Below are 21,308 nucleotides of genomic sequence, written 5' to 3'. Positions count from 1 at the left end.
AGTTACAACGAGGCCTGTACTTTGGAGCGGGATCGATTTGGAGGTTGAGGGTCCGTCATGGTCTGTCACAGCATCATCGGACTGAGCTTGTTGTCATTGCAGGCAATCTCAACGCTGTGCGTTACAGGGAAGACATCCTCCTCCCTCATGTGGTACCCTTCCTGCAGGCTCATCCTGACATGACCCTCCAGCATGACAATGCCACCAGGCATACTGCTCATTCTGTGCGTGATTTCCTGCAAGACAGGAATGTCAGTGTTCTGCCATGGCCAGCAAGAGCCCGGATCTCAATCCCATTGAGCACGTCTGGGACCTGTTGGATCGGAGGGTGAGGGTTAGGGCCATTCTCCCCCAGAAATGTCCAGGAACTTGCAGGTGCCTTGGTGGAAGAGTGGGGTAACATCTCACAGCAAGAACTGGCAAATCTGGTGCAGTCCATGAGGAGGAGATGCACTGCAGTACTTAATGCAGTTGGTGGCCACACCAGATACTGACTGTTACTTTTGATTTTGATCCCCCCCTTTGTTCAGGGACACACTACTCCATTTCTGTTAGACACATGTCTGTGGAACTTGTTCAGTTTATGTCTCAGTTGTTGAATCTTGTTATGTTCATACAAATATTTGCACGTTAAATTTGCTGAAAATAAACGCAGTTGACAGTGAGAGGTTTCTTTTTTTGCTGAGTTTATATACATTTTCTCACTGTATCAGGTATTTTTTTTAAATATTTTTTGTTAAAGAAAGAAAATGATATGTTCCTCATTTGCATAAATATACCAGGCTGGAAACACCAAACACAGGCTCTGTCCACACTTCCAGCATTTACCTGCACTGCATACCTCAACAAGCATGTCAATAGTGTAGCAATATTGAGGTTACTCATATTGATGTTACACAGGAAACGGAAACCAATTGTTACTTACCTTATTCGTGTGCTGGTTGACAACATGCCTAGTAAAGTTTGCTTAATTATATACCTTTGTCTGCCGTGACTACACCACAAAGCATATTGAAACATGGTGCCAGCGGTACTTAAAAGAACCTGGATCTCATCAATGTAAATTAAGAATATATCCCAGGCAGCAGTTTGGAAAAGTGCCGCGTTTACAAGCTAGTCATCGTGCCGAACGCCAACGTTAGCTGGCTATCGTGAGTGACTCTATGCTAACAGCTTGCTGGCTGTTGGATACAAGCAGATTCGTGAGTAGCTAACATTCAATTCTACAAAGAAATCGCCATGGAAAATGCACTGACACCTCCGGGAAACAGACTTTGATGATTGTAATTTAGCACTGACCTGGAAAAGATGTAAAGAGGAATTCAATTTGTACATGGCTCTTACAATGGGAGAAAAACCTGATGACTACAAAGTGAAGCTACTATATTATCTCATTTGCGAAAAAGGCAGAGAGATTTGTGAGACCCTCTGACTCAGAGAGCGGTGAGGATGTTCTCTGTATCACACTAGGGCCAAAGTCAGAGAGCATCAACGTGGTGCAGGAGAAAACCGCAGACCCAATGCAGCTCTCTTTATAACCATGCTGGTCAACAAAAAAAGTCAGTCAGATTTCAGCTAGATTGTGGTGCTAGTTGTAATGTTATCCCTGTAAACCTCACAAAAGACAGTCACCTAAAGCCCTGCAGTCAGGTATTGGTGATGTATAACAAGAACACTCTGACGCCACTGGGGAAGTGCACACTTAAAGTGATCAATTCACGCAACAAGAACGTGCTCAGGCCCATTCTAGGCAGTAAGGCTATCCAGGCAATGGAGTTGATTACTGTGCAGCACCACAACATTCTGGCCATCGAGAAAACAACAGGATCCTGGACTAAAGAGCAAATTAAACAGGACTACTCTGATGTATTCCAGGGAGATGGATGCTTCCCCGACAAACTGAAGCTGGAAGTGGATGAGCGAGTGAAGCCCGTCCAGCTGCCAGAGAAGAGTGCCAGTAGCACTATATAAACCACTCAAATAGGAGCTCAGTGGTCTAGAGGAAAGAAGGATGATAAAAGCAGTTGAAAAAAGCACAGATTGGATTAGCAGCCTGATCGTAGTGAAGAAACCATCTGGGTAACTAAGAGTGTGTCTTGATCCAAAACCTCTCAACAAGGCGCTCAAGAGGAGCCATTACCCACTTCCAACTATTGAAGACGTGCTGCCAGATCTGAACAGAGCATGCGTGTTCTCTGTTTGTGATGTAAAAAAACGGATTTTGGCATGTGGAACTGGAGGAGGAATCCAGCTATCTCACCGTGTTCTCTACTCCCATGTGACGCTACAGGTGGCTGTGCATGCCAATGGGAATCAGTCCAGCCCCAGAGACCATTCAGAGGAAGTTGAAGCAGGCAATGTAAGGTCTTCCAGGAGTCAAAATCATTGCAGATGACATCCTGATTGTGGGCGAAGGAGGCAACAGTGAAGCGGCGACTCTGGACCATTTCAAAAACCTGAGAATGCTCCTGGACAGATGCAGGAAGCTCAATATCAAGCTGAATTCGGAGAAGCTGCAGCTCAGGCTGACGGAAGTACCTTACATTGGCCACCTGCTAACATCAGAGGGGTTGAAAGTGTACCCAGGAAAAGTGACAGCCATCAGACAGATGCCTAGGCCTACAGATGTGCAGGGGATGCAGCGCTTCCTGGGCATGGTGAAATACTTAGCCAAGTTCTGCAGCCACACCACGGAGCTCTGCGAGCCACTGCGACAGCTAACGCACAAGAACTCACTGTGGGAGTGGTCAGAGAGACATGAGCAGGCTTTCAATAAAATCAGGGATACCATTGCACAGACCCCTGTGCTGAAATACTACAACCCAACAGAGCAGCGTGTATTACAATGTGATGCTTCAAAGAGTGGGTTAGGAGCAGCCTTGATGCAGAGAAAACAACCAATAGCATATGCCAGAAGAGCCCAGACAGAGACTGAAAAAGGGTATGCACAGATAGAGAAGGAGCTGCTTGCAGTGGTGTTTGGCATTGAGAGGTTCCACCAACTCATATATGGATGAACTGTGGAAGTGCAGTCAGATCAAAAGCCTCTAGAGAGAATCCTGACGAAGCCTCTCCTCAGAGCACCAAAAAGATTACAATGCATGCTCATGAGACTCCAAAACTACGAGGTCGGTCTCCGATACGTTCCTGGAAAGCATGTGGTGCTGGCCAACACCCTGAGCAGGGCGTACCTCACAGAACAAGACAACAGAGGCCCTGTGGAGGTCGAAGTGGAATCAGTCAATATGATACACTACCACCCTGTGTCAAGCGAGAGACTAAAGGCCATCCAAAGAGCCACTGAGCTGGACCGGGAGCTTCAGACACTGAAACATGTGATACTGCAGGGGTGGCCTGAAGTGAAAGAACATGTACCCTTGGAAATAGCCATGTATTTTCACAACAGAGATGAGCTGAGTGTGCAAAATGGTGTTATCTTTAGAGGTGAGCGAGTCGTTGTACCTACTGCCATCAGGTAGGAGATAATGCAGAGAATCCATTCCTCACATATAGGAATCGAGGAATGTCTGAGAAGAGTTTGCGAGTGTGTCTACTGGCTGGGCATGAATGCACAGCTGACAACATACATGTCTGTAAGGTTCTGATTTTCTTTTCTTAGGCAACCTTGTGTTATTTTTCTTTGTGTTCTGGAACGTAGCCCAGTCTTTCATTTTTGTTCATTGATTTCATCTGTGTTGGTTTCTCACCTGGTCTCATCAGCTCCCTATTTAGTTTGTATGGTTATGAGGTATTTTTTGTTTTTGACTGCCTACCTGTGTTTGATCATTGCCTGCCTGTGACCACGATTCATGCCTTCTGCGAAGGCTTAATAAACATCTGCCGTGGCCTGCTCGTGAATCTACGTCTTTTTCTCACAGAGTATTCGTTACAATGACACAATGTAGCACCTGCACTGCATGGGGTGTGAAGCAGCAGAAAGAGACGCTGAGGCCACACGAAGCATCAAAGCGTCCCTTGGAAAAAATAAGGACTGACCTGTTCCAGTTCAACAACAGAGACTACATGGCCACAGTTGATTATCTCTTCAACTTCTGGGACCATTTGGAGAACACACAGTCGAAAACGGTCATTCGAAAACCCTGTCACAAGGATGACACACTTTGCACACTGTGGGATACCTGACATCCTTTACTCAGACAATGGTCCCTAGTTCTCTTCAGACGAGTTCCAAAGTTTCAGCAAGGCTTGGGACTTTACACACAAAACATTGTCTCTAGGATACCCGCAAAGTAATGGGAAAGTGGAATCGGCAGTGAAAACAGCCAAAAGACTGATGGCAAAAGCAAAGAGAGCCGGTGCTGACCCATACCTGGCCCTGCTGGATCACAGAAAAACCCTTCACAAAGAACAGACAGCAGCCCTGCCATGGCGCTCATGGGAAGACGTACAAAGACACTATTTATAATGAACGAAAATCTTCTGGGACCGGTGATGGCAAACTGTCAGCCGGAGAAGTTTAAAGAAAGGCAGCAGAGACAGGCAAAGTACTATGACACCTCTGTTAAGGACCTCACAGATCTGCAACGAGGTGACAGGGTGAGAGTTCAGCCACTCACAGGACAGAAACAGTGGGGGCAGAGGGCCACAGTAGTCAGACCTGTGGAGCAAAGGTCCTACGGGGTGAAGACAGAACAGGAACAAGTCTTCAGGAGGAACATGCGACACCTGAGGAAGAGCAGAGAAATAGAGGAGGACTTCCCCACTGTTGAAGAGCCTGGCACAGAGCCAGTAAACAGAGCACCAGCTGACGCCCAGCAGGATGCTGAACACAACCTAGAGGTGAACGCTGCACCTCAGCAAGAAGATCCTAACATCTCAGGTCAAGCACCTCCTGGTGTAATCAACACTCCTCACACAAGGTCTGGTAGGGCCATCCGAAGATCTATACACCTGAAAGACTTTGTGTGAAGGTAAAAATAATAATAATAATGTAATGGACAGTCAGAGACATTAAACAAACATTCAGTTCACATTCCAGTTTACTACAGGCATGGACTACAAGCCAAAGTTAGGTAGAGTCTGCTTTTGTTGTAAAAAAAAAGAAGAGAACATGTAGCAATGTTAATGTTGCACAGGAAACGGAAGCCAATTGTTACTTACATTATTCATGTACTGGATGTGCTGTTTGACAACATGCCTAGTAAAGTTTGCTTAATTATATATCTTTGTCTGTCGCGACTACAACACAAAGCGTCTTGAAACAAATAGCAGGGTAAAATTGGATTAAAAGTCAACACGCCTGGCTCTAGATTACACCTATCTACACATACTTTACATTGTTTGTGAGCTCAGACATAAAATCACTATAATCAGAGTGTTCATTTTCGGGAGTTGCTTTCATTTCAGCACATCTAATTTGTAAACTTCTGTAAACTTCTGTAAACTTTTGTAAACTTCTGTTTACAAAAACTGTATTAAATTCTAACTTTTTTCAATTCCACCAAAAATCAACACACATCAAAATGAAGTTCTCTTTCTTGTGAGGTAACTGTCGAGACGGTGCGTTAAATCCCAGACGAAGGTAACACAACGTATTCCATTGAGCCCTTTTCAGCCATTACCGGGGTGTGTCTGACAGGTCATTAAACATTTCCGCGGTCGTAACATTAACGGGTGAAAACAACAGGCAAGAGTATAAAGGAAGTCTTAGGAGTCAAATGAAAGCAGTTAATCCTGAGAGATTGAAGTGGATTTTGCAACCCTCAAACACAGGAAGTAGATGGCTGAAAAAGACCGCTCCACAGGTGGGCGGGGCATGCGCGTTGCTACTTGCTGTTGCTCAGTCAGGTCTGTCTATAGATGGAATTGTATGAAGCTTCTAATCTTGGTTAATTTGATTTTGTGGGTCAGGCATGATATATGTCTTGTTCATTAGTGAGGAGGGATGTTATAGTCGCGATGGGGTCTGAGACTGACGTATTTGTGATGTGGCCTAAGACTGGGCGCATGTGATGCATGAATGTTATGTAGGGCTCATGCTCTGTGCTTTGTACATCGCATGTGCATTGTTGCGTTGAGTTTCTGAATCCCCCTTTTGGATGCATGTCTCTGTAACACTTACTAAATGTTGACATTGTCCTCTATGCTTCCAGAGCGGCGGGTATAGAGGAGGAGACAGACACTGACAGGTAAATTACAGAAAGGTTGGTCTGGGTCTGGTCTGGGTGAGGCTCTCTGGGCGTGATGTGAACGGAGCCCTGTTGTTTGAGTAAAGCTGGGATCAGAACGACGTGTTGACACATCTACATTGTTTCGCTATATTTTGTCGCTGTGTCCCGGATTGAGTTTCTGCAAATAGCAGGATCTCCGTAAAGCTGCTTCCTTGACTGAGTTTTTCCAGAGTAATGACATGGACAGGCTGCCTACAACAGTTATCTCCCGCCACTGTGAAGCGTGCGGCGGGACAGTGTACTGCGTTGTGCCGTACCCGAGGTTAGATCCTTCTCTGTCCCCTGGTGACCTGTAGAAGTGTTGGCTGACAAACTAAAGCACCGGCCACTCTTGATCTTTAACCTCTGACCTCACGGCAAGGGTCACCGCCTCTCATTTGTTCTCCTACACACGTTCCTGTTACCTTTTAACGTTTTTTCCATGGTCTTTAAATGGCATGCTGTTACACAATGTTGAAGCGGTGGTTCTACAGTGTCTGTCTGTTGCCTTTGAAAAGGGATCCTGCTGTGTGACTTTTACTGCCTCTGGTGTTAAAGTCAGTTTTTATATTTGCTGGATTTGATTTGAGGACTCCAATGTAACTTTAATTGAGTTTGGCATTGAGTAGTTTAGTGAAATTGCCGTGAATCCAATGGGGACTGAATGGAAACTATGACCCTACTGTCTTGGCTCTACATCTCTCCATGTGAAACGAAACTCTATCATGCAATGGATCTCATTTCACTGCAGCCAATAAGGTGTCTGGGTGTCTGTTTTGACTGATGTCATAACAGGTGTCTGTTTTGACTGATGTTTTCAATAGACCGGACCAACGACGATTACAGTCTTGTTCTGCTTCAATGGCTGTATTGTATTCAGAGGGAAGAAATGTGTTTTAGTGATGGCCTAAGAGGATGTACAGTACTGTTGCATCCATGCATCTCAACCATTACATAGGCCTACACCTGTTATTAATGCGTCACATTGCCTTGACCTCTTAGCTATGGATCTGTGGGACGGTACCTTGATTAGTAGTGTTACTGAAAGCGCTCCTGTCAACGCTATCTCAGAACTGCATTAACAGAGCTGGGCTGTGGAGAGGAAGTGGCTGAATGACTTGGCAGGCTAAGGTGACCGCAGGAGACCTGATCTGGGAAAACATGCCTGCTGTCTGTCTGCACTGTGACTGTTCTTTACTGGAGGAAGAGGGAGTTGGGTCATTCAGTCAGTCAGTCAGTGCTTGGTTCTGATGGCTGATGTGACTGATGTGACTGGTGTTGCCAGACCTGGTGGAAGAATCAGAGGAAGCTCTTAGGGGAGAGGCCACAGGTTGGCTGTTAGGATCGGAACATTAGGCCTAGTGTTGAAAGAGGGAGGGAGAGGGGGGATAGAGAGAGAGAGACTAAATCACACAAAAACAACACTAGACACTATGGAACACAAAGCTTTTACTATCTCGTCCTGGAATATACAAGGTCTGAGGTCATCTGCCTTTGGCATAAATAGCTGGAACCCAAACTTTTTTAAGAAATTGGAAATACAGACATTGTCATCCTACAAGAAACATGGTATAAAGGAGACAACCCCACTTTTTGCCTTCTCGGTTACAGAGAGCTGGTAGTCCCATCCACCAAACTACCAGGTGAAACAGGGAGGAGACTCAGGGGTATGCTAATTTGATATAGAGCAGACCTAACCCACTCGATTAAATTTGTCAAGATAGGAACATTTTACATCTGGCTAGAAATTAATAAGGAAAAGATCGCAACAGAAAATAATCCTCCTGTGTGCTACCTATATCCCTCCACTAGAATCCCCATACTTTACCAATGACAGCTTCTCCATCCTAGAGGGGAGATCAACAATTTCCAGGCCCAGGGACATGTACTAGTCTGTGGCGACCTAAATGACAGAACTGGACAAGAACCCGACACCCTCAGCACACAGGGGGACAAACACCTACCTGGAGGTGACAGCATTCCCTCCCTCATATGCCCTCCTAGACACAACTGCGACAACATAACCAACAAAAATGGTCACAACTCCTGCAGCTCTGTCGGTAGGCTTTGAGGGGGCTACTGCGGTAGGTACACCTATAGCTCATCTCTTGGCAGTCGTACTGTAGACTACTTTATCACTGACCTCAACCCAGAGTTCACAGTCAGTCCACTGACACCCCTATCAAATCCCAGCAAAATCACACTCTACTTGAACATGCTACTATGCTCAATCATGAGGCATCAAAGCCAAAGGATTTGAATAATATTAAGAAATGCTATAGATGGAAGTAAAGTAGTGTGGAAATCTACCAAAAAACAATTAGGTAAAATAAAATTCAATCCCTTCTAGACAACTTCCTGGACAAAATGTTTCACTGTAGTAGTGAAGGTGTAAACTTAGCAGTAGAAAACCTAAACAGTATATTTGACCTCTCCCTATTAAATCTATAAATGTCAAGCAGACAACCTAAGAAAATTAACAACCATGACAAATGGTTTGATGAAGAATGCAAAAACCTAAGAAAGAAATTGAGAAACCTATCCAACCAAAAACATAGAGACCCAGAAAACCTGAGCCTACGCCTCCACTATGGTGAATCACTAAAATAATACAGAAATACACTACGGAAACATAAGGAACAGCACGTCAGAAATCGTATCAAATACAAATCTTAGAATCAACTATTAAAAACTACCAGAACCCACTGGATTATCCAATTACCTTGAATGAGCTACAGGACAAAATAAAAACCCTCCAACCCAAAAAGGCCTGTGGTGTTGATGGTATCCTCAGTGAAATTATCAAATATATAGACAACAAATTCCAATTGGCTATACTAAAACTCTTTATCAGCATTCTTAGCTCTGACATCTTCCCCAATATTTGAAACCAAGGACTGATCACCCCAATCTTCAAAAGTGGAGACGAATTTGACCCCAATAACTACCATGGGATATGCGTCAACAGAAACCTTGGGAAAATCCTCTGCATTATCATTAACAGCAGACTCGTACATTTCTTCAGTGAAAACAATGTACTGAGCAAATGTCAAATTGGGTTTTTACCAAATTATCGTACGACAGACCACGTCTTCACACTGCACACCCTAATTGACAAACAAACAAACCAAAACAAAGGCAAAGTCTTCTCATGCTTTGTTGATTTCAAAAAAGCCTTCGACTCAATTAGGCATGAGGGCCTAATTGGATGGAAAGTGGTGTTGGGGGAAAAACATGCAACATTATAAAATCCGTGTACACAAACAACAAGTGTGTAGTTAAAATAGGCAAAAAACACACACATTTCTTCCTACAGGGCCTTGGGGTGAGACAGGGAGGCAGCTTAAGTCCCACCCTCTTCAACATATATATCAACCAATTGGCGAGGGCACTAGAAAAGTCTGCAGCTCCTGGCCTCACCCTACTAGTTGTAACTTCCGGCGCCGACAGAGATGGCCGCCTCGCTTCGCGTTCCTAGGAAACTATGCAGTGTTTTGTTTTTTTACGTGTTATTTCTTACATTAGTACCCCAGGTCATCTTAGGTTTCATTACATACAGTCGAGAAGAACTACTGAACATAAGATCAGCGTCAACTCACCATCAGTACGACCAAGAATATGTTTTTCGCGACGCGGATCCTGTGTTCTGCCTTTCAACCGGGACAACGGAATGGATCCTATGCGCGACCCAAAAAAACGAATCTGAAAAAGAGGGAAACGAGGCGGTCTTCTGGTCAGACTCCGGAGACGGGCACATCGTGCACCACTCCCTAGTATTCTTCTCGCCAATGTCCAGTCTCTTGACAACAAGGTTGATGAAATCCGAGCAAGGGTAGCATTCCAGAGGGACATCAGAGACTGTAACGTTCTTTGCTTCACGGAAACATGGCTCACTGGAGAGACACTATCCGAGGCGGTGCAGCCAGCGGGTTTCTCCACGCATCGCGCCGACAGAAACAAACATCTTTCTGGTAAGAAGAGGGGCGGGGGCGTATGCCTTATGGCTAACGAGACATGGTGTGATGAAAGAAACATACAGGAACTCAAATCCTTCTGTTCACCTGATTTAGAATTCCTCACAATCAAATGTAGACCGCATTATCTACCAAGAGAATTCTCTTCGATTATAATCACAGCCGTATATATCCCCCCCCAAGCAGACAACTCGATGGCTCTGAACGAACTTTATTTGACTCTTTGCAAACTGGAATCCATTTATCCGGTGGCTGCATTCATTGTAGCTGGGGATTTTAACAAGGCTAATCTGAAAACAAGACTCCCTAAATTTTATCAGCATATCGATTGCGCAACCAGGGGTGGAAAAACCTTGGATCATTGTTACTCTAACTTCCGCGACGCATATAAGGCCCTGCCCCGCCCCCCTTTCGGAAAAGCTGACCACGACTCCATTTTGTTGATCCCTGCCTACAGACAGAAACTAAAACAAGAGGTTCCCACGCTGAGGTCTGTCCAACGCTGGTCCGACCAAGCTGACTCCACACTCCAAGACTGCTTCCATCACGTGGACTGGGATATGTTTCGTATTGCGTCAGATAACAATATTGACGAATACGCTGATTCGGTGTGCGAGTTCATTAGAACGTGCGTTGAAGATGTCGTTCCCATAGCAACGATTAAAACATTCCCTAACCAGAAACCGTGGATTGATGGCAGCATTCGCGTGAAACTGAAAGCGCGACCACTGCTTTTAATCAGGGCAAGGTGACTGGTAACATGACCGAACACAAACAGTGCAGCTATTCCCTCCGCAAGGCTATCAAACAAGCTAAGCGTCAGTACAGAGACAAAGTAGAATCTCAATTCATCGGCTCAGACACAAGAGGCATGTGGCAGGGTCTACAGTCAATCACGGACTACAAGAAGAAATCCAGCCCAGTCACGGACCAGGATGTCTTGCTCCCAGGCAGACTAAATAACTTTTTTGCCCGGTTTGAGGACAATACAGTGCCACTGACACGGCCTGCAACGAAAACATGCGGACTCTCCTTCACTGCAGCCGAGGTGAGTAAGACATTTAAACGTGTTAACCCTCGCAAGGCTGTAGGCCCAGACGGCATCCCCAGCCGCGCCCTCAGAGCATGCGCAGACCAGCTGGCCGGTGTGTTTACGGACATATTCAATCAATCCCTATACCAGTCTGCTGTTCCCACATGCTTCAAGAGGGCCACCATTGTTCCTGTTCCCAAGAAAGCTAAGGTAACTGAGCTAAACGACTACCGCCCCGTAGCACTCACTTCCGTCATCATGAAGTGCTTTGAGAGACTAGTCAAGGACCATATCACCTCCACCCTACCTGACACCCTAGACCCACTCCAATTTGCTTACCGCCCAAATAGGTCCACAGACGATGCAATCTCAACCACACTGCACACTGCCCTAACCCATCTGGACAAGAGGAATACCTATGTGAGAATGCTGTTCATCGACTACAGCTCGGCATTCAACACCATAGTACCCTCCAAGCTCGTCATCAAGCTCGAGACCCTGGGTCTCGACCCCGCCCTGTGCAACTGGGTACTGGACTTCCTGACGGGCCGCCCCCAGGTGGTGAGGGTAGGCAACAACATCTCCACCCCGCTGATCCTCAACACGGGGGCCCCACAAGGGTGCGTTCTGAGCCCTCTCCTGTACTCCCTGTTCACCCACGACTGCGTGGCCACGCACGCCTCCAACTCAATCATCAAGTTTGCGGACGACACAACAGTGGTAGGCTTGATTACCAACAACGACGAGACGGCCTACAGGGAGGAGGTGAGGGCCCTCGGAGTGTGGTGTCAGGAAAATAACCTCACACTCAACGTCAACAAAACTAAGGAGATTATTGTGGACTTCAGGAAACAGCAGAGGGAACACCCCCCTATCCATATCGATGGAACAGTAGTGGAGAGGGTAGCAAGTTTTAAGTTCCTCGGCATACACATCACAGACAAACTGAATTGGTCCACTCACACAGACAGCATCGTGAAGAAGGCGCAGCAGCGCCTCTTCAACCTCAGGAGGCTGAAGAAATTCGGCTTGTCACCAAAAGCACTCACAAACTTCTACAGATACACAATCGAGAGCATCCTGGCGGGCTGTATCACCGCCTGGTACGGCAACTGCTCCGCCCACAACCGTAAGGCTCTCCAGAGGGTAGTGAGGTCTGCACAACGCATCACCGGGGGCAAACTACCTGCCCTCCAGGACACCTACACCACCCGATGTTACAGGAAGGCCATAAAGATCATCAAGGACATCAACCACCCGAGCCACTGCCTGTTCACCCCGCTATCATCCAGAAGGCGAGGTCAGTACAGGTGCATCAAAGCTGGGACCGAGAGACTGAAAAACAGCTTCTATCTCAAGGCCATCAGACTGTTAAACAGCCACCACTAACATTGAGTGGCTGCTGCCAACACACTGACACTGACTCAACTCCAGCCACTTTAATAATGGGAATTGATGGGAAATGATGTAAATATATCACTAGCCACTTTAAACAATGCTACCTTATATAATGTTACTTACCCTACATTATTCATCTCATATGCATACGTATATACTGTACTCTATATCATCGACTGCATCCTTATGTAATACATGTATCACTAGCCACTTTAACTATGCCACTTTGTTTACATACTCATCTCATATGTATATACTGTACTCGATACCATCTACTGTATCTTGCCTATGCTGCTCTGTACCATCACTCATTCATATATCCTTATGTACATATTCTTTATCCCCTTACACTGTGTATAAGACAGTAGTTTTGGAATTGTTAGTTAGATTACTTGTTGGTTATTACTGCATTGTCGGAACTAGAAGCACAAGCATTTCGCTACACTCGCATTAACATCTGCTAACCATGTGTATGTGACAAATAAAATTTGATTTGATTTGATACTAGAATCTGAAGTCAAATGTCTACTGTTTGCTGATGATCTGGGGCTTCTGTCATCAACCAAGGAGGGCCTACAGCAACACCTATATCTTATGCACAGATTCTGCCACACCTGGGCCCTGACAGTAAATCTCAGTAAAACCAAAATAATGGTGTTCCAAAAAAGGTCCAGTCGCCAGGACCACAAATACAAATTCCATCTAGACACCATTGCCCTCGAGCACACAAAAAACTATACATACCTTGGCCTAAACATCAGCGCCACAGGTAACTTCCACAAAGCTGTGAACGATCTGAGAGACAAGACAGGAAGGGCAGTCTATGCCATCAAAAGGAACATAAAATTTGAAATACCAATTAGGATCCGGCTAAAAATACTTGAATCAGTCATAGAACCCATTGCCCTTTATGGTTGTGAGGTCTGGGTTCCGCACACCAACCAAGATTTCGCAAAATGGAACAAACACAAAATTGAGACTGCATGCAGAATTCTGCAAAGATATCATCTGTGTACAGTGTAGAACACCAAATAATGCATGCAGAGCAGAATTAGGCTGATACCCACTAATTATCAAAATCCAGAAAAGAGCCGTTCAATTCTACAACCACCTAAAAGGAAGCGATTCCCAAACCTTCCATAACAAAGCTATCACCTACAGAGAGATGAACCTGGAGAAGAGTCCCCTAAGCAAGCTGGTCCTGGGACTCTGTTCACAAACACAAACACACCCCACAGAGCTCCAGAACAGCAACACAATTAGACCCAACCAAATCATGAGAAAACAAAAAGATAATTACTTGACTCATTGAAAATAATTAACAAAAAAACTGAGCATACTTGAATGATATTTGGCCCTAAACAGAGAGTATACAGTGGCAGAATACCTGACCACTGTGACTGACCCAAACTTAAGCATAGCCTTGCTATTGAGAAAGGCTGCCGTAGGCAGACCTGGCTCTCAAGAGAAGACAGGCTATGTGCACACTGCCCTCAAAATGAGGTGGAAACTGAGCTGCACTTCCTAACCTCCTGTCCAATGTATGGCCATGTTAGATTTTGTGACCTGATTTTGATAAACTCCCATATTTACTGGGTGAAATACCACAGTGTGACATCACAGCAGCAAGATTTGTGACCTGTTGCCACAAGAAAAGGTCAACCAGTGTAGAACAAACACCATTGTAAATACAACCCTTATTTATGCTTATTTATTTCCCCTTTTGTACTTTAACCATTGGTACATTGTTACAACACTGTATATAGTCATAATATGACATTTGAAATGTCTTTATTCTTTTGGAACTTCTGTGAGTGTAATGGTTACTGTTCATTTTATTGTTTATTTCACTTTTGTATATTGTCTACTTCACTTCCTTTGGCAATGTTAACATATGTTTCCCATGCTAATAAAGCCAAAAGGGAGAGAGAGAGAGAGAGTCGGTTTTTGGTCTCAAGGGCTTGCGGCGGTGTATAAGGGTATGTATTAAGCTGTAAATGTTGGGTATGTAGCTATGCCATGAGGCAGGTCATAAATCACTTAGCTGGGAGCTATGATATCAGTTTGAGGTACCTGGGCTGCAATTTTGTAGAGAGTCTGTATGCTCAGTCCTGGTTTAGGGTTCAGACTCACCAGGGGTCTAAAGGGACATATGTGACCACATATTAAGACACACACTGGACTGATCTGGAAGTTGTCAATCTGCTCTGTGTGTGTGTGTGTGTGTGTGTGTGTGTGTGTGTGGCATGTGTACTGTCCATTGTGACGGATGGAGTGTGAGTGGTATTGGTGTCTAGTATGAACTTTCTAGTATTAATACATGCTATGGCGTGACATTTCACATGAACTGTTTGCATCTGCTGTGGATTATGCCATATCCTTGCTAGTAAGAGCTAAAAACACTGTGTGGGAGAGGCATTCAGATAGTCAGTTAGTGGAGCTGTTCTCTCAGATTTTCCCTGACATTCCGCGTGGCACATCTTCAATGTCTTAACTCCAACTCCCGTGCTGTCGATTACTGTCAACATGGACTATTTTCACATGCCAACAAAGTCCACAAAAGATAATGACACCGTATGTGTTTGTACAGAAACACCAAGGACATTCTTTTCAAGCGGCCGCCTCTGAAGGGGAAGTCCAAACCCATATCGGGTGAGGTTTTAGAGGAGAGGATCATAGCGAAGAGTCAAGTGAAGGAGGCAGTGAGGTGGGACTGTGGTACTGACTGTGATCACGGTCGCACAACATTAGATTATGTGTTGGGATATAATCTGTGGGTGGGCGTCGTCAAACACACAAGCAGCAATTATCCTGCAAACATTTGGTATCTTAATCACTGTTTCATAAGACAGGGAATCAAAACATGACAGTTGAAATAGTTATCTTGCACGTATCCATTTTAGAAACAACCTTCTTTTCATCTACCGCTGAGCCCTCGCTGGCAAACCCTCTGTGAGAATCTCCACCTGGCTCCATCTTCCTGATTGCTCCAGATTATGTGAGGATTACAGATCGTGAAAAGCAGAGGAGTCAAGCACAGATCAGCAGTTTACACAACCTCAACTTTGCCTTGTCATAACCCGCTCACAATCTAAACTTAAAAACATTACATAACAAAACCATTAACCTTCACAACGCAGTCCTTGATTGGGGACTACTTGAAATGTGGTTGAGTTCTGGTTCAAGTTGAGTTCCTTCTGGTGAGTCTAAAAACAGGCTGTTGATCATGAGATCATGATGTGGCAAAGTGGGTCTGTCGTCACAGTGACGAGGAAGTGATGCTGTGGTGCCTCTCAGAACCCCCGCAGGGTTAGGGTGAGAGGGTCATCGTGTTCAGACAGCTGTGTTAATCCTCACTGTTCCAGACTGATCTGTCACAGCCTCCACCCTGAGAGACCTACCACAAGCACACTGAGTCACAATGAGAGAGAGGGAGAGAGAGAGAGAGAGTATTTGGTTTTGTAAACAGCTGAAATCACAGAACAATACAAAGTCATGTTCTGTCCTTTTGTGTCCAGGGAGCAGGAAGTGAAAGGTGTCTGCTCTGCTGGAGCCACATGGCAGACAGGGTACAACAATGATCTTTTAGGGGTCAGAGGTCAAAGGTGACTATTATGTGTTAAAATGCTGCTAGTTAATGGCTGCGTATGGGGTCACAACCTCACCATGTGGTAATACCCTCCCCCTCATGGCTTCAGGGAACTCTATTCCTAACTAAAATGTGTGTCACGCACACACACTGGGCTAACAATCCCAAACATGCAGGAGCTTAGAACAACAGCCTGCTTGGCTGTAGGTGACACCATGTGTGTATGTGTGTTAAGCCTGCAGAGTGGTAGAGATGAGGAAGCTACTAATCCCCTTTCATTTGCTATATATTGCTTATGGATTGACCCAGTGCCATTCAAACCCATGCCAGCTGCATAATTGTCATACCACAGAGATTAAATGATTGTGTCCCACTCCTCAACCTTTTTAACCCTCTCTGAGGTCATCATCGTCAGGGTAACAGTGGATAACTGGAACAAACTGAAGGCCGCACTCCACCCGTTTGGTTACAAACCGTTCTTCCCCGGCGCTATTTCTCACTCACACACATACACAAATACACACATACACAAATACACACATACACAAATACACACATACACACATACACAAATACACATAAACTGTTTACAGAGGTGCCTGGATACTGTTTGTTTTTTGTACTCAAGAGTTAATCTCAGATTGGATTTTGATGCTTTGGAATGTTCATTACTTCTCCAACTGTGCTTATACAGTAGACTTAAACAACGTGTTTAATATACGTATGTGGTATTGTTGAAGCTATGGTTCGTGCCTGTCAAATTCAGAGCTTTGTGTTGATCTTGCGACCTCTTGCGTTCGGGGTTGTGTCTGTGTGCCGTATTGCTCTTTGTCTTGCGTCTTTGGTTGTGTTACATTCAGGGTCGTGTTTGTGGGACCGTACTGCTCTATGGTTGTGGTTGTGGTTGTGTTCCATTCAGGGTCGTGTTTGTGGGACCGTACTGCTCTATGGTTGTGGTTGTGTTACATTCAGGGTCATGTTTGTGGGACCGTACTGCTCTATGGTTGTGGTTGTGTTGCGTTCAGGGTCGTGTTTGTGGGACCGTACTGCTCTATGGTTGTGGTTGTGGTTGTGTTCCATTCAGGGTCGTGTTTGTGGGACCGTACTGCTCTATGGTTGTGGTTGTGTTGCATTCAGGGTCGTGTTTGTGGGACCGTACTGCTCTATGGTTGTGGTTGTGTTACATTCAGGGTCGTGTTTGTGGGACCGTACTGCTCTATGCTTGTGGTTGTGTTGCGTTCAGAGCCTTGTTGCGCTGGCTGCCAGGCTTTGTCACATATCTGTGCTGTGACTCAGAGCTGTACTCACAACAGAGGCCTTGTGTTTATGAGGTGTAACTCATTAACTCTCTAATGGTGTATTAGCAATCACTTTCTTGTAGAGGCTGTGTGTGGTTTTCTGGAAAGCTGGGAAACATGTATGTTAAAGAGGCACATATGGAACTGAGTTTATACACAGAACACTCTGTTTCTTCTCTGTCAGCTACCTGGCAAGCTCAGGACAGTCCTGACGTTCATTTGCAACTTGAGGTATTTCATTAATGTCATGCCAATGTTGTTAAAAAACCCAAAGTGAGAATGTTGTTGTTTATCAGCTCTCTGAGTGGCTACATTTGTTGCTCTAAATGTGAACCTGGAGTGAGAATGGGTGTCTACAAAAAGAACTAGCCAGAGAAAGAGAGAGTTTTCTTAAAAGATAAAGAATGAGTAAAAGTAGACGATACTAAGTATAGAAAGCAGGGAGGCAGATCGTTCCTCAACAACCCCCAGACTTCCCCTGAGGTGGGCAGTCCTTAAAAGGACATGGCGAGCAGAAGGATTGGCTGAAAGAGCTGTGGCTTGACACTGGATTGGCCAGTTGGGTTAGAGTGACCTGCAAGGAATGGAGCAGGTTTCCAAATAAGGAAGATAGCTTTTCATAGCAACTATCTAACAACTAACTGACATTTACTCCTGTTGCACCCTCTACAACCACTGTGATTATTATTATTTTACCCCGCTGGTCATCTATGAACGTTTGAACATCTTGGCCATGTACTGTTATAATCTCCACCCGACACAGACAGAAGAGGACTGGCCACCCCTCAGAGCCTTGTTCCTCTCTAGGTTTCTTCCTAGGTTCCTGCCTTTCTAGGGAGTTTTTCCTAGCTGCTGTGCTGCTACATCTGCATTGCTTGCTGTTTGGGATTTTAGGCTGGGTTTCTGTACAGCACTTTGTGACATCTGCTGATGTAAAAAGTGCTTTATAAATACATTTGATTGATTGATTGATTGGTTGATTGATTGGTTAGAGCTGGCCTTTACAACACAGCAGGGGCATGGAAGAAAGGGATAAGGGTGAGCAGAGAGAGAGAGAGAGAGAGAGAGAGAGAGAGAGAGTGGTGAGATAGAGAGTGGTGAGAGAGAGACAGTGGAGAGAGAGTGGTGAGTGAGAGTGGTGAAACAAACAACAGAAACCTGAAAACACCATCCAACCTGGAACTGAGTGAGTAATGTTTAGTCTGAAGCTACTTTTAAAGCCAAGAAGAAAAATACATTACAATTATATATTTACTTTATAAGGACTTAATGCTAAGTTAAGGCTACCAAACTTGCTAGGACAAAACAGACCTGACTGCAACTTCAATTAGCACTGAGGTGTGAAGTGAGAGGTGTCAAAGCCATTGAGTGCAACAATGGCAGGAGAGATTCACAGCCTCCCCCACCCAAATGCAGAGGCCTTTGAAGCCCCCTACCTCTGTTCAGAGGTCACTACAATACAGTATCCTCTGGATGTAAAAAAAAATGAGAAGGCACCAAAAGAGTACAATAATAAGCTCCTTATGGAAAATCAAGAGACACTTTTTGTTGACTATTAGAAAAATGGGAACATAAGCAACTTAATATTCCACACAGACCATCCCCTGGCATGGTGCAGTGCTATATAAACACACTACCCCTCTGTTAAGGGGGGGGGGGGTAAGCGATGGGTGGAAACTCCAGGATACTAGAGAATGAGGACTCAATGTCAACCTGTACAAGTCTAGAACAGTAATTGTACAGGTCAACCCCAAACTGTTTCAGCTGAACTTTCACATAATCAAAGAGAAAGCTCAGCAGGATAAGCTCTCACTTGAGAAAGGTACCCCCACCCCGAGCGTGTCAGACCCGACCTCTTCATTATACAACCCCACAGACGAGCAACCCCAAGCGGAAAGTCAACCTCCCACTACTACTCCCTCATTGAAATGAAGGATAAGGCAGGTGGAGTTGGAACTGTAGGTGAACACACTCCAGTCAGCACACAACATAGTCCAGCTCAACAATACCTCCCTCAACCAGAGCTGAGGGTGGAGAGAGACATATCTACACTCTGGACTGTGGTGAGACAACATCAACAGGAGAGGATCAGAGTGCTGGAGTAGAAGGTGAGAACAATGAAGTGTGACAGAGAACAACCCATTAGATAGCCGGCCACCCTCGCAGAGAAGCCAGCAGAACAGCCCACCTCACACTGACCAAAGTCTCGACACCACAACAGAACAGTCTACCCCAGACCCTGACCATAGCCTCGACATCACAGCAGGACAGACAAATGAAGACCCCCAAGCCCAGGGGATCCCACCCCCTCTGAACACCCCCCCCATCAGCTACCCTGATAGCCCTCCTGACGACCACCACACACCCACTGAGGACATACAAAAGCCACAGATTGTACTTCTTATGGACTCAAACAGGAAATATATACAACAAAATTAACTTTTTCCCAAACACAGTGTCTAAACTCTGGTGTCCAAACACCCAGCGCGTCCTAAACCTTCTGTCTGAGGACCAACTAAGGTCACCCAGCCACATAACAATACACACAGGCACAAACAAGCTGAGAACACAGCAGGAAAGGGTGGCCACAGCACTCAAGGGAGTGATTGAAAAAGCTTCCTCTACTTTCCCCAACACACAAGTGGTTATCTCCACTCTGCTACCACAAAAATACTGCCACCCTGCTACCATACACAAGGTAAACGCAAGTATTTCCCGTGACTGTGCCTCAAAACCAAAAGTCTACCTGGCCCACCACTCCACCCTGGACTTGAACAGCCTTTACGACCAGGTCCACCTGTACAAGGCAGCAGTGCCCACCTTCGCCCGGACCCTAAAGGACATCGCCCTCAACTGCAGCTCCAACACCTCACACAGGAGCAACAGATCAACAGACACCCCGCCCAGTCCAGAGAGACACTCTCCCACCTCGCCCCCCCGGACCTACACAGAGAGGACCTACATCCACACCACAGCACCACTAGCCACGTCCACACCCCCACCCCAACCACTCAACACCCCCCCAAGTCAACCATGCCCACACCCCATTTAGGCTCACTCAGATCTGACCTATGCCCCTACTGCCCACCCCATGCACCCCATTCCTGCAAAGAGGCCCTCAACATGAAAGTCACACATATACGCCCAGGCCGTGAGCAGGCAAACAGGCCCAACCCCCACTTTTACACCAGCCAAAGGCAATGGCATGTACCAGATGCTCAGCAGACTCTGCTCACACAGCAGGCTCTGCTCGCCAAACCACACGACTAACAACATTGGACTCTTTATGGAACACAAAACCTTCACTATCTCATCCTGGAATATCCAAGGCCTGAGGTCACCTGCCTTTGGCCTAAAGAGCAGGCACCTGGACTTCACAAAGAAAAAAGAAATACAGACGTTGTCATCCTACAAGAAACCTGGTATAGAGGAGATGGACCCACTGGTTGCCCTCTAGGTTACAGAGAGCTGGTAGTCCCATCCACCAAACTACCAGGTGTGAAACAGGGAGGAGACTTAGGGGGTATGCTAATTTGCTATAGAGCAGACCTAACTCACTCTATTAAATTAATCAAAACAGGAACATTTTACATTTGGCTAAAAATTCCAAAGGAAATGATCTTAACAGAGAAAAATGTCCTGTGTGCTACCTATATCCTATATCCCTCCACTAGAATCCCCATACTTTAATGAAGACAGCTTCTCCATCCTGGAGGGGGAAATCAATAATTTCCAGGCCCAGGGACATGTACTAGTCTGTGGCAACCTAAATGCCAGAACTGGACAAGAACCTGAAACCCTCAGCACACAGGGGGACAAACACTTACCTTCCCAGCATTCCCTCCC

The 21,308-nt window shown here is 45.5% G+C and overlaps 1 protein-coding gene across 1 annotated transcript in view; it reads left to right on the top strand.

Moving 5' to 3' along the window:
- LOC112248996 (palladin-like) overlaps positions 1 to 21,308 on the top strand; it is a 102,343-nt gene that overhangs the window by 32,643 nt on the left and 48,392 nt on the right. Inside the window, 1 exon segment of the mRNA XM_042320136.1 lies at positions 6,114 to 6,149. Coding sequence (XP_042176070.1) covers positions 6,114 to 6,149 — 36 coding nt within the window.

This window comes from Oncorhynchus tshawytscha, linkage group LG01 (genome assembly GCF_018296145.1).
Source record: "Oncorhynchus tshawytscha isolate Ot180627B linkage group LG01, Otsh_v2.0, whole genome shotgun sequence".
Lineage (NCBI taxonomy): Eukaryota > Metazoa > Chordata > Actinopteri > Salmoniformes > Salmonidae > Oncorhynchus > Oncorhynchus tshawytscha.
The sequence above is the reverse complement of the archived record's forward strand: the minus strand, read 5'-3'. Positions and strand labels throughout refer to the sequence as shown.